Source organism: Thermobia domestica, chromosome 2, assembly GCF_964235325.1.
Source record: "Thermobia domestica chromosome 2, izTheDome1.hap1.1, whole genome shotgun sequence".
Lineage (NCBI taxonomy): Eukaryota > Metazoa > Arthropoda > Insecta > Zygentoma > Lepismatidae > Thermobia > Thermobia domestica.
In genome coordinates this window covers 117,885,602-117,900,988 of record NC_137455.1, presented here as the reverse complement: position 1 = coordinate 117,900,988, position 15,387 = coordinate 117,885,602, and the positions used below count along the sequence as shown (strand labels likewise).

At 35.5% G+C, this 15,387-nt stretch overlaps 1 protein-coding gene across 4 annotated transcripts in view; it reads right to left on the bottom strand.

Moving 5' to 3' along the window:
- The window catches only part of LRP1 (LDL receptor protein 1), a 527,843-nt gene that overhangs the window by 32,663 nt on the left and 479,793 nt on the right, over positions 1-15,387 (bottom strand). For all 4 annotated transcript variants that reach the window (XM_081745289.1, XM_081745273.1, XM_081745263.1 and 1 more), the window contains 5 exons: positions 9,060-9,148; positions 7,249-7,500; positions 5,454-5,707; positions 4,894-5,072; positions 1,734-1,957 (listed from right to left, as the gene is read on the bottom strand). In XM_081745289.1, the coding sequence (XP_081601415.1) occupies positions 1,734-1,957; positions 4,894-5,072; positions 5,454-5,707; positions 7,249-7,500; positions 9,060-9,148 (998 nt within the window). The remainder of the gene's footprint in view (positions 1-1,733; positions 1,958-4,893; positions 5,073-5,453; positions 5,708-7,248; positions 7,501-9,059; positions 9,149-15,387) is intronic.

The window sequence follows — 15,387 nt, the reverse complement described above, 5'->3', positions numbered from 1 at the left end:
AACGTTATTCTTTCCCAGCTTGTCTAAACGATTTAACAAGTGGTTAGAAAAACAAAACTAACAAATCGACGTGCGTGAAATAATCATAAAGATTTCGATAAAATTATAAAATATTAATTTCAATCTTTACTTCCTAATTACACAGTTATATCTAAACGCTATAAGTGTTGTAAACTAGAGTAATAATAAATTGAGTATGTATACTAACTTTGAACACATATATATGTATGACATGAGTAAGTAATTCGTACGTTTACATTGAACAACGGGTATCATAAACCACCTTGATAGACACTAATTTTACGAAGGTACTTATTAGTCTAGTAAGAAAGACGGCATGCTGCAGGACATTTAAACCTCTGTCGGCGGTAATTCCAGCCCTCCTGATTAATCTAAATGGCAGTAGCCAGATGATTGTCTTTAGTTCTTCCAATAATCGAAGTTGATGAAATCATAGTGATTAGTACGGTAACCTTGATATTAGTCCTAGGGGTGGTAAGAGTTATAATACTCAACTTTGGGTGGAAAGCAACAGACAACTAGAAGTGTATCTTTCGTACGATATCGACCAAAAAGAAACGAAAATACGTACAATGGTCCTTCGCAAATTTGGTAACAGAGGTAAAATATATCATCCTCCATTTGGATCTCCAGGAGGGAGATGTCTTGGAAAAGATTATTGAACGAGAAAGAAACAATGTACGGAAGATAGCTGGAAGAAAGAGATGAGCAAGAGGAAAAAGACAATATTATACATATGTGCACTACTACTGGAAGCAAAAATTAGATAATCTTAAAGAAATTAAATAATATGGATTTGGTAGTTTGTAAAGTTACATGGGAAGGTAATGAGGAATTCAAAAGCCAAAGAAAGAATATTTTGCTCAGGTACTAAGAAAGGTGGTCGTAATTGACAGCAATAATTCTAGTCAAGTTCCTGAAAGAAAAAATAGTGAAAATAAAATTTGCTGATGATAACAGTATCATACTAAGCTTTTAAAAATACGTATTTAATAGCGATTCATACATGCGCATCGATCACTGCGCAAGTAAACGGAAGAAACTATCATAGACAAAAAGAAGAAGGATGCTCGAAAAGATTGAAAGAAAAAGGGACTGATCAATATCTGCTAACAGAAGCCAATAGTAACGCTTTTAGAGAAACTTAGTTCAACTAGAAAATAGGATAAGATATATATATATATATATATATGGAAATCCTCAAGATGTGGCAGGAGATATGGCATCAAATAGATAATGGTGTGTAACTCGCGTCGGACTGTGATTGTTGGAATGTGCTGTTTTAGTTGTTGACTGAGTTTCGCAGTAACTTTTGCCATATTCGTTCTACGGCCCTTGTGACAATTCTCTCCAATGCTCGATGATCTGTTACTGAAACTTCTCTTCCATCCACTATTAGTCTTTGCTGATGCTGTTTTGCCATGATGTCTTTAGGCGATCATCTTGGACACTGCTCACGACTCGCCTAATACATAGGCCATCTTTACATATGTACGAATTAACTTATTTTGTATCACTACCGTCTGTCCGTTTCAACTTAAGCCTTAGTTTTACCTGTGCTGCACACCACCGTGCAATTGTCTCCATTATTTTTATGACTATTTTTATGACTATATATATATATATATATATATATATATATATATATATATATATATATATATATATATATATATATAGAGAGAGAGAGAGAGAGAGAGAGAGAGCGTTACCTGACTGAAACTTCTTCACTAGTTGTCTATCTCTTCCGTCAAGACCTATACTTTCAATTGTATGTGATTTTAAATCTGTCCAATATAGCCGCCGAGCAGGATAATCAATTGCAAGGCCTGTCGGCCAACGGATATGAGTGTCCACGAAAGACTTTCTTTGTGTCCCATCCATTCGTGCAACTTCTATTCTTGAGTTCATTCCCCAATCTGACCAAAACATTTTTCTGAAATAATAACAGTTAAAAAGATTTACTTTTTACATCACTGTAACAGAAATACAATTATATTTAACTTGCCGCATTCAAGAAACTTAGATAATAGATTCTTTGCATCATTACTTTTATGACAAACACCTCTTTATGAAGCTACAATTGCACAAATATTTAATCAGCAACTCTATCATTTAAGATGGAGTTACAAACATATCCACAACTTACTGTTGTATATTGCTTTAAATACATAAAAGAGCCACAGATAACTTCATAAAGTGTTTTGCATTCCTCAGAAAACTTATTTATCTTAGATTTTTTTTATTAGTTGGAAGAATTCTAAAAAAACTAAAACTTCGTATAAAAGGCTTTATCTTTAGCAGGAATACATTTAAAATTGTTTCTGCTGATGCAACTTTTCAACAAGCAGTAAATTCATAATTAAGTTATTGTAAGATAAATTTGCGCAATTTTCTACACTGATCACCAGTTGAATTATAGACAGCAGAACAGTTGCAGAAACCACCCTGCAGAAGCTTCACCAGTGCATATGAATGAAACGCATCGCAAGTGTACTGTTGCCGTGTGCTTCCTCTCTTGGTATCCATGTCAGTGCTGTGTGTGATGGGCAAGATGAAGGACCTGAGTGCATTTGACAGGGGTCCATCGTAGCGGTCAGACGACTGGGTGGCTCGATTTCGGGAGTGGCTGTCGCACTCGGATTTTGAAAGGCAACTGTGTCAAGAGTGTATTGTGAGTATCTAGCTTCCGGTAAAACCTCACGGGTGGTCAGGGGTGTGTCAACGACAGGGATAGGCGCCGACTGGCCCGCATCGTAACAGCCGATAGACGGCCCACAGTGCGTCAAATCGCGGAGAGGTTCAATAAAGGATAACAACGCCATGTTAGCAGCCACACAATCCACAATCACCCACTCGACATGGGGTACAGAAGCCATCGGCCCACGCAAGTACCCCTTCTAACCGCACAACACAGGAAACAACGTCTAGCATGGGCAAAGGAACACCACCAATGGACGGTGGAAATGTGAAAAAAAGGTGCCTGTACAGATGAGTCACATTTCACATTGGTACATGCCAATAGACGGGTACAGGTGCGTCGCAACCGCATGAGGCAATGGATCCATCACGGTAGCAAGGAACTGTACAGACCTGTGGTGGTGGTATTCTCATCTGGAGCATATTTACATGGGCTGAAATGGGTCCCCTAACCCGAGTGACTGGTGAATAGGTGTTACAGATGAACACTACCGCGATCTTCTGGATGACTATGTCCTGTCATTTGCTCGGATCCAGCATCGGGATGGTGACCTTATCTTTCAGCAGGACAATGCGCCGGCCCACCGCTCCAGGATGGCAGCTGACTGGTTTCATGAGCACTCCTCTGATCTGACAACACTTCCCTGTCCATCACGGTCACTGGACCTCAATCCTATCAAACATATCTGAGACGCAATGGAACGACGCCTTCAGGTCTGTGGGAGACTTTGCAGCAGATATGGATTGAGATGTCACAACAACACTTCAGGCACCTCGTACAGTCCATGCCCTGGCGGGTAGCAGCCGGTATCAGAGCGAAAGATGGTGTTTCGAAGTATTAGGTAGGTGTGTCTAATTCAACTAGTGATCAGTGTATAATCAAATTTTATCAATATTTGTTTCAACATCTAATAGAACAGATATTCTTTACATCAGAATGAAAAAAATACAAAAATTAAAATAAAATAAAAATCTTAGGTAGACCCTGCTGAGAGGTATCTGGCTTTTAAGTTGATCAGTATTAAAATACATGACGGAAATTTCCCCATATTCCAAGGCAATTTGAACGTACTCTCACAGAATTTTGTAGATATCTTTCTAAGGGTTTTTACTATATCAAATTTCTTATGGTTGTAACCATGAAACTAACAAGGAACGGACATGAACCTGTCAATCGGAATCCGAATCAAACCTAGTCCATTCGATAAACACACCAAAGATATGCTCATGCACAAAAAATTAGGTGCCATGGATAACGGAGTGAGTCCCTGGGGCCCATTAACCCTGTTAGTATAAAGAAAATCGTAGACTCGCAGTGAAATAGCTATTGCATCAATATTGTTCATTGGAAAGTCATAGTTTATAGTTCATTCTCTTAGTATTTTTCAAGATACATTTGGATTGTGTGTTTTTACCCGGGGCCACTCCAATGGGGTCCAAAGTTGATGGGAGGAATTTCTGGAGGGGAATTTTCCCATCATTCTCCCAATTTTCCCTGTTCAATACGTTATGGGACCAATACAAAACACCTCTGGAAAGCTTGTTTCATGCTGAAGAGAATTAACTATAAACCATGACTTTCCAATGAACAATATTGATGCAATAGCTATTTCACTGAGAGCCTGTGATTTTCTTTATACTAACAGGATTAATGGGTCTCAGGGACTTACTCCGTTGACCATGGCATCTAAATTTTTGTGCACGAACATATCTTTGTTATCGAATGGACTAAGTTTGATTCGGATACCTGCATGACACGTTCATGTCCATTCCTTGTAAGACTTTCTTCGTAAACTGAGAGAAAGAAAGAATTATTCTTACATGTAGAACATCTCTGGAAAATTTGAATGCAGAATATCCATGAACATTCAATATGAAGTGCTATAATGTAACTTTCGCGTGCAATGACAAATATCCAATGGTATAGTAACGATCTGGATTGCTAAGAAGCGACCTCAGGAGTGGAAGTATTTGGTCAGTCAAGAAGTAGACTGCATAGAGCAGGGGTTAGGCACCAGTACAGTAAGTAGAAGATCAGGGTTCGATTCTCAGTTTAGTCGAATATTTTTCACTCTTTGAATTTCATATTAACAATAATTCTTTTCCCAGTGACAACTAATATTAAATTCTACCTGGATAAAGCTTTACTTTACACCTTTTTAATATACTTACCCTGACTCAGGATCAACAACAATATCATGAGGCTTATCCAATTTGGTGTCCACGAGAGTTCGTCTTCTCTGTCCATCCAGGGACGATACTGCAATGAGGTCATATCCTGCATCTACCCAATAAAGCATTTTTCCTACCCAATCAACAGCAATGCCACGGGGATCTTTCAAATCGCTGATCTAGAAATGAAAACAAAACGATTGAAACAAAATACCGTAACGTTCAGAGTAAAAATATTTACACATCCAATGGAGGAATCATAGTTCTTAAGTATATTTTCAGGATTGATTGCAACATCAGCCACTTAAAATTCAAGTCGTTCAAGTATCCCGCATTAAAATCAGTCCAATAAATCTCATTTGATAAACATATATCAATAGGTTTGCCCCAAAAATAAATCTAGTGTTATAAATGTAAAGTATCGATCAGTTATACTTCCAATAAAACAGTTGATCTTCTATTCCTTCTAAGTTCTATGCACCAAATTACCCAAGTACAATGAATTAAATATCGTTATTATTTACTAACATCTCAATTAACTGTAACAATTTATGACTTACCACAACTTCAACATCTTCTCTTCGAACTCTGCGATTTGAATTCGGTGAAGGTAATCTATGTCGCATGATCTTCTTGTTATGATTGTCTGTCCAGAAAACCAAAGGACTGTTGGGATCATACAGAACATCTATAGATTCTATCTTCATAGTTCGCGGGTCTTCGAATAATTGATTTGGTGAGTTATCTCCTGGTTTATAAGGATTTAAAACTCGCAGTTGCGCATCATTTGCTACCATCAGGTACGCTTGTGGTCCTAAAATATTAAAAGAAGACATTTTAAATCAGTACGCAGCATGAACTTACAAAATATAATCAATACAAATATCTGCTAGAAAGTTCATTCTTAATAAATACAATTGGTTTTTATTTTTATTTTCAATTTTTATATATTAAATCGATTCTAAAATATAGTGGCTGTTATCTAGGAATTCAATATCAATTTGCATGAAGACAAATTTGTGTGTGCAACTGAAGAATAGGGGACAGAGAGCTTCATATTGATGCTTTCCTTCAAATAATGCTTGCATCTGAAGTGACTATTTTCTCAATAATCATTACTTCCTGGATTCATTTCTGTTGCTGAAATACAGATAATAGTGCAACTAAGTTGAATGTTTGCCGTTGCAACTAACGAAAGTATAGCTCATAGTCCGCACCATGCGCTTTCTTTCCGCAAATGCAGAATAAAACAAACGTCGCATTATACAATGTGCTTATGACTATAATGCTGGCGCTTGAAACAATGAAGACGGATGCGAAAATGACTTAACATATTCTAGAAGTGTTGAAAGACTGAATGCAACCATACGATATTGCGTGGGTTAAAATTTTTCTGATTGCAGGCTTTTAATGTAGGCTACTGCTACTATGTACTAATCTGCTCATATTTGCTTCAACTTCTCCTAGATTGCACTGAGTTGGCACAGTACGAGGTGGCACACTAACACTGAAGATAAGTAACACTGACTGTACTATGGCCAACTTTGTCAACACTGTATATGTTACGACTACTTGACACTGGACATTTCTACCTCTAATATGCCGTTTCAAAGCTTACAATCATATTTACATTGCCGTTACGTAATGTACTTCTTGGTAATGAACGGGATTATTCAGATCAATACAGTATATCGTACGAAAAGCGTAGCGTTACCCGTCTTTTCCTCTCTAACTGAAAAAGATGATACACTACGCCTCAAATCGATTTTCGATTTATTTGAAAAGGGAAGTGTTGGCTCAAAGTACATAATATATTTTTATGATAAAAAGCTGTTAAAAAAAAAAAAAAGTGCTAACTTTACTGTACGGTCAGCGTGACGGCACCAGATTCAAAGGAAATGGGGACGAAGACAGAAAGCAAAAATACTATTGCAAGCCCTATGAGCTCGTTATATGAAGGGTAATGATATTTAAAGACAGTGCGAGAGAAAATAACAGACTAACATACGTGGTATTGGTCTAACAGACCAACATACACGTGGTATTGGTCTAACATTAAATTCTCATAAAAGGAGAGAGTTTTGTAAAATATATATATTAATTAGTCTTAAATTAAGATCATTAGATTCATAATAAAAACAAAATTATACAGAAATAAACAATATACCATGAATTTTCTTTCCACTACTTGGACATTTGAAGAAATACAAAATAAACAAACTTATCACTAATGGCTATCAATATGCCTTTCAGATCAAAGTATCTCTGACAATATTATCTTCATATCAACTTTTCATATATATTTCCCCTTTCTGCAAAGCTGTAATTAATATTAAAGTAGAAATTTAAACTCACCTTCGGCTACACAGGTTTTGGTCTTCTCCCAACCAAGTGTGTACCCCGGAGCACAATAACATGTATAATTCAATTTTTTCTTGACTTCACAAACTTGAGAGCATGCGCCAAATTTACATGGCGAGACATCGCAGTCGTCTTCATCACTGTTGTCACCACAATCGTTCTCATTATCACATACTAATGTCTCATTGATGCAATAACCGTTCTTACAACGGAATTCACCACGGGCACATAACCCGGCAACTTGACCTAGAATTTAATAATAATTATATGTATTGCATCCAACAACTACCATATAAATAAAAATGATGAGTGAAAACACAATCTTTTCAATAGTTCAGCTGCCACTCTCAATTTGAATTTTAGTGTTTCCTAATGATCACATAATCAACCATCTCTTTGATCACCAATTCTTATTTCATTTTTGTAAATAAGTTATATATGAAGTGAATTAGTTACATGAAGAAAAGAACAAACATAGCCTAAGAGACATTATCATGTTTTGTTAATGTCTACACATCTTTCACGGTGTTAAATTGTCATTTCTTTCACAAAAACATTGCCGTAAAAAAAAAAAAAAAAAAAAAAAAACCTACGTAAACAACAAATTTAGTAAGAGATCTCTTTCTAGCTATGAACTCCTGCGCTAAAAATGCAAAAAAGTGTTTATGAAGTGATTTGATTTTATGTGAACTTAACCGACTTCAACAAAAGCGCTAAAAAGTGGATAATAATAATAATAATAATAATAAATTGCTTAAAAGCCGAAAGTATTATCTATGAATTATAACAAACTAATATGTGCCAAGTTAAAAATATTAATGTCTCATATCAATGAAACTAATTTTGTATTAATTTGTTTGACTTCACACAAACTTTTAATTTGTTATAGATAACAATAATGAATTACTTTCTGCTTTTAAGCTCTTTTATTTTTTTTTTATTTATTTATTTAATTTTTTTTTTTTTTTTACTTGTCTTGAAGTTGGTTAATGTTATTTTTTAAAAAAGGACTTTATTTTCGGTTTTTAGTGTGTGCTTTGAGTCGATTATTCTTCTTTTAGGTACATATAATTTTTCCGCTTTTTCGCTAAACCAGATTAGTGAAGGGTATATGGAGAAAGCATTATAAGCGATAGAATGGTATGGAAATGGAATGGTACGGTAGAACCTTTAAAGGTGGCCGCACGAACGCTCATGATGAGGAACGAAACGGGCGACCAAAAAGGTGATGATTTTCAGTCGCTTTCACGTCTTTAACACTTAGAAAACGAATACCAGCGCCTATTTCACAGCAGGCGGAATTCTCAATTTGCGGAGACATTTTAACTACTCACAAACAAACGTAAACACGGTCGAATGTTTTCGTGAAGGCTTGCTAACAGATGTAGGTACACAGCGCGCATGCGCGAGATGCCAATCACAGCGCTTTAGCGGTGAATTTGAAAACTGTACTTACTTAAAAAAAAAAAATACACCTCGTATTAATAAATAATCAACACATTTAAAATCATATTATATATGAGATAACATGAAAGATATCCCCGATACCAGGGGCGATTTCCTTTGAAACTCCAAAAGATACATTAAACGTAAGAGACCATTCGGTTACTTCAAACTATATCACTTTCAAAAATAGAAATCAATACATAATGGAAGTAAGGCAGGTTTTACAACAATACCAATACTCAAGTTTACACTGAAGTAAACGACATTTCAAGACACTTTTTCCTTTCTCTATTTTTCTTACTTTCTTTAGTACAACCTTTTGTACAATATTTTAAGAAAAATATATAAACGCTACTTACAAGCTGATGGTTCCTCATCCGATCCATCTCCACAGTTATCTATGCCATCACAAACAGACGTATGTGTAATACATTTATGATTTCGACATCTGAAATTAGAGAATTTATACTTTTCACTTCAATCTTGAAAAAAACTGCCTACCTAACTTACAAACAGAACATAAGTGTGTTCTTTCGGCAGCAAAGTAGGCATAATCGTGTAAAAAAGCTGCTAGTTTATATCTCTTGATAGTGCAAAGATTACAGAATTTGCATACTGCTGTGTTTTCGTACTTCTCTTGTTTCAAGAAGCTTTTACAATACTCTATTTTCCTCAAATACTTACAGGCCGCTTTTTCTTTTATATGTTATATTACCTTCCTTTAATTAATATTAAAAGTAAATCATTCGAATGCACATAATATGCAAACATTATCTGAATTTGCCATTTTAATATATTTGAAGATATACGTGTAACTTTTATGGTACTAAATTAACTGAATTCCCGTTACTTTCAGCGGAAGCTGCGCCGTGGGCAGGACTGGCATTTTAGTAAAGCAATTACCAAGTATTTGAAACAATGAAGAGAAACTGGTTCTGTCGTCGACAAGAAGCATGAAGAACCTTCAAGGACAGTTCGTACACCAGAAAACATCGATCGTATGCGCCAGGCTTTCTAGCGAAGTCTGCAAAGATAAACTCGTCGCCATGCAAGAACATTGCACAAGTCAAAAACATTAGTCGGTCACATTTTGAAAGAAGACCTACACTATCATCCATACACAATGCACACTGTGCCACAGATACAAGTATCTTAGAAAAGACTTTTGTGAACTGTTTTTAGACAAATTGAATCGCGATGAAGACTGGCTGGACAACCTTATGATGTCTAATGAGGCGAATTTCTACCTGAATGGATGTGTCAATAAACATAATTTTCGTTACTGGTCGGACACAAATCCTCAAATTCTCCATAAAACTCCTCAGTACAGCTCTAAGGCTGGTGTTTGGTGTAGCATCAGTGTCGTTGTGACACATTGTTTCACCTACCTGGTAATTGGTTTCCTGTTTCGCACACTAAAATGCAGGTCTTGCTCACGTCAGCTTCCGCTGAACAGCAACTATACTCTTTTCGCGAACAAAGACTTCCACCGCTTGAACATGCATGCACAGACCAACGATTCATGGTAAACTAAAAAACAGACCTCTGTAATGTAGACAGCATGGCAACTAGCGCCACCATGCGCTTCAGTTTAGCAGTGTTGCCACTTTCAAGTGTCCCATTTCCAGTGGCTCACCCTAAATTTAGAACAGTATATGGTGCTGATTTGCCTGACGTGTGAAGATTTTAGATTCCAAGTATTCGCCAGAAAATCCTGGGACGACATTTGGTGAAACCAAATTAGAAAACACACAAATTTCAATTAAATGAAGAAGTTTGTACTTTTTGTGAGTAGCTTCAAGAAAATAAAGTATCGGTCCACTACTTCCTCTAAAGTACATCTTGGGCACAACTTTAATGAAAAAGGGGATTCTCATAGGTGAACCTTATAGAAACTTCATCTAGGACATCTCTGCTTGTATGGACAACCTCTGCACTAATGTTGATCACGATACTAGAACCGATTCTCACACAGTTTAACCATAGGAAAATTGTGGGCTTATGCCTGCTCCGAGGTAGTCAATCTGCAGCTGATATCAAAAGCAAGAAGCGATCTTCAGGCGACGAGGGTATGTCGGAAGATATTTAGAAGTGTGGAAGTTGACGTATTAACAATTTTATGATAAGTATCAGCATTTTATCAAAAAAGACCCTGACTACACTTGGAATAATGGCAGAATTCTCTTTTGAGTCCCTCTACTCCTGAAAATATAAATTTAGGGCACCTTATGCCTAAAAGTTTTATGTACAAGAAGTTTGATAAGATGAAAGGAGTGAAAAGGAAGCGGTGATATGTACTACCATGAGCAAAATAAATGACGCGTCTCTTTATTTTGAAGTTTTTTGAAAATATCTCCGTTTTCTTTATATGTTCGAAATTTCGGAAGGTTTCCCCAGCAGGACAGGTTAATAACAAACCCGTTTTTAATATTTGTGTTAGATATTAGCTTAAAATAAAGAAATTAGAAGCAAAAAACATTAAATCGACAGAAATCTCGAGAATTACCAACTCTGCTAAAGTGGGAAATTTTCAAGAACGCGAGGGAATTCTGCAGTTCAACACGAAGCAGCGACATCTATGTCATTGAGAGAAGCGTGGATTAGATCTACAAACGAAAATTTTAACGAAATATTTCTAGTATGTCTTATTATATGCATTATCAGCGAACTCCAAATATATGAATCTATGCTAAGTATTAACGTATAGATAGTGCAAATAGTGGAAATTACCTATGGAAAAAGACGAATTGTTAGCCCAATCGTAATGAAAAATCGTCTTTACTGTAGAACAGGTTCAGGTTACTTAAGAGAGCAAATAGCTCAGTTAGGTAAAGCAACGAGCAACGAGTATACCGAAGATAGACGGTTCGAATCCCGTTGAAGTACTGTTGTCATTTTTATCACTAAGGTTTATTTGGGAAAGAATCAAATTGTAACATATGTGTAAAACTCATGACGATACCAAAAAAAAAAAAAAAAAAAAAAAAAAAAAAAAAAAAAAAAGAGAGAGAGAGAGAGAGAAAATATCGTCGCATTTGCATTAGTGTCTCTAATTTTTGTTTGCAAACAGATTCGTAATTATTTCCCCTGTGCTCACTGATGCATAACGAATGTTTTCCAGTAAATGTTAATTCTAATTTGGAGAATTTTATAGTTTCACAATGTTTCTCACTACATAGTCTTCTATCTACGTGTTTGGATATTTTGATAACAGATTTCCCTATTAAATGTTTAATTTTCTCTATAAATATTTGTCTTAAATTGAAATTGTTTTGAATTTACTACATAAGCAAAGTTGCCCGAAGGAGGGGAGCTCAAGTAATAGATATTCTACGTAAAAGCAACCTATTGTAGAATGATGATGCTTCTTACCTTCAGCACATAATCTTAACGTTAGAGAGTCAGAGAGAGAAAAATCCTGGTTTTTCCTCCTCTATGACCACCCATCTTAAACCTCTACATATCATTGTTCGTCTCACATAATTTCGGCTCTCCAAAGACATTCATATTTATTATTATTATTATTATTATTATTATTATTATTATTATTATTATTATTATTATTATTATTTAACACTCTTTATTCTACATGCCATCTCTCAATTTTTCGATACAGCCCCCTTAGTACTATGAAACTCTCTTCTTCCATAGTGAAATGGAAAAATATCATATAATTGCCACTACTTTACAAGAATATAAACCAAAAACGTCAGTAGAAAGCACATTATAAAATTTACTTTTTGAGGCTCGTTTTGGTGCCCCTCTTTCTCTGGCGCCCCGGGCAGTCGCCCGGCCCTTAGTCCGCCCTTGAAAGTACGGACGCATAACTAAGGACTGCGGAGGAGAGGTTAACCTTCATGTTATGCCACTGGTTTGACGTGTTTGAAATGTTCAGTAAGTGATCAGTTGGTGAAATAATTTCGACGGTTACTGATGTTTAAAGTTTAGCTAAGACAAAGCTACCTAATCAAATACATTTGATATCGCGATGTCACAATTTGATTTTTTCTCACATAAAAAAGATAAAAACAATAGTAATAAAAACCCTTACTCGTACTGGGCTCCTAACTAACTAACAACCTAATTCTTATAGACTAGTTGCTCTGACCAACTGAGTTTCGATTTCTTACGAGAAAGAAGTCTGTTATATTAAGAGGCATGCTTTTCATTATCAAAACTGTTCGAAGTAATACGAACATGGCTTAAGAACAGAGACGGAACTGAATTACCACTCGATTGACCTTGAGGGCAAATCACCAAAGCGTAGAGTTCAGCATGCATTTCTCTGGAGTTGTGTTCAGTACTCCTATCTGCCAGTCATGCTTGTTCGTAGGAGTAATATGTTACAAACCTAACCTTTCGATAGAGCACAATGACAGAGAATCAAAATTAATGAATTCTTGCCCTTGTGAACTTGGGATACCACCATGTGCAATAAAACTGTCGCGTCTTCTGAAGTGATATTTTATCGAAAATAACTCGTTTTCCTTTATATATCCGAAGTTTTTGAGGGTTTCAAAATGAGGAAACGTTACTGACAAACAAGGACGCATTTAGGGGTGGGTCCAGGTGGTCCGGACTCCCCTCTGAAATCCCAACTTCTCTGTAAATTTAGCCTAAATTTAAGGATTATCTTTTAAATTTTATTATAATTTATCCTAATATTGAAGTCGGACTTCTCCCGAAATAAATTACTGCATACGTGCCTGCTGACAATTTTCAATATATTCCTTAAATAAGTAAAATAACTAAATTAGGAGCAAAAAGCTTCAACACGGGCTAACTTTTGTCCACTGCCAATATTGTTAGAAGGGATATTAATAGCAAAAACTGCTAGGCAATGCTGAACCTTGGAACTTCACTCCGAACAGCAAGCTTATTATTGAGAACTACATATGAAACATTTTATCGAAACTTATCTAGCTTTTACCTGGCATGAAATTATTATATACACCAACATTCACTCTCCTAAAATGTGTATCTAAACATTGCTCTACGTATCTCCGAAGCAATGAAAATTATTTATCGAAATATGTGAGCAGGGAATTCTAACAGCCAGCCATTTTATTTAAATCGTAGTAAACCCTGTAACCGGGCGTTAACGTGAAGACAAAGCTTGGTCCATTGGTAAAGTGTTGGAAGAATATTAACTCAATGTTCGTAGGTTCGAATCTATCCACTCCCCATAACATTTTGTTCTTATGTGTAACGATGAAATAAGAAAGAAAAAATGTATAACCGTTAAGACAAAACTTCAACCAAGTCTGAAGAGAACAATACTAAAATAGTAATACATTGACGTCAACCAAAAATTATTTCATGTAGCGTTTAGACGAAATTACAGCTGTTAACAATTGCAGAAATAAAAACAGGCTGTAATGCAGTCTAGACTTCTGAATGCATTTACTTCCTGAAAACTTCCGTCTCGTCATTGGTATGCCGTTAATCATTGTAAAACCTTTCAATTGGAAGTGAAATGACACAAACTAAAACAGTTTTAAATCAATAAATGTCTATGTGTAAAAGTAGGTGTCTTTTATCTGTAGTTCTGAGTTCCTTTTACTTTGAAGTGACAAATGAGAGAAGAAAGTATGGTGTTCGAAAAAAAAAAATCAAATTTGACATTTCAACGAATTTACACGTATTATAAGCCCCTAACACCGAAAAAGTTATTTTTCGATACATGTCCATCAGTTCGTCCGTCCGTTCGCTACACTTTTCTATGCACTTGCCTAGAAGCCATACCGTTCAACTTATCTGCACCAAATTTTAGTTTAAGATTTTTATAGTATTTCCTATAGTTTTTTTTTTTATTTCTCCTACTCCCAAAACAAGGGTAGTTTCCTGTACGATGAAAATAAAAAAAAGATATTTTCTCATAACTGGCTCTAACGATCTTGTTTTCTTTCTTTTTTTATAAATCAATATTTAATTAGCAACCCTATTTTGTGGTATAAGGCATTTATCTGAGAAAAATCTACAAGGGGTAGTTTATACTAAGGGGGTGAGTTTTTTCTCAGTGATTTTCTCAAAATGGACTCAAATGTTTTCGTTCATATTTCATAAATAAAGATTTCATTAATAACTTATCAATATGGCATAACTCGTTTGTCCTAAAAAAAATGCGAGGGGTAGTTTATTCTTGGTGGAGTGTTGTCTGGGCGATTTTCTCAAAAACGACTCAAAAGAGTTTATTCATATTTCAAAAATAAATATTTCGTTAATAACCGAACAATATGGCAAAACTCGTTTGTCCTGAAAAAATATGCGAGGGGTAGTTTACTCTTGTGGGTGTTTTTCCTCCACCGTTTTCTCTAAAATGAGTCAAGCAATTTTGTTCGTACTCAGAAATAAATATTTCATTAAAAACCTAGTAATATGGAATAACTCGCTTACCCTGAAAGAATCCTCAAGAGATACCGTAGTTTATTCGGGGAGTTATTTTTCCCTCACGATTTTCTCAAAAATTACTCGGACAATTTTATTGATAATTCATAAATAAGTATTTCATTAATAACCCTATATTGTAGTATAAGTCGTTTCTATGAAAAACAATTACAACGGATAGTTTATTTTTGGGGTCAAAGTTTTTTCCCCGACAATTTTCTCGAACGACAGGCGATTTTGTTCAAATTTCGCAAATAAATATTTCATTAATAACCAAAAGTATACCTTAACTCATTGTTC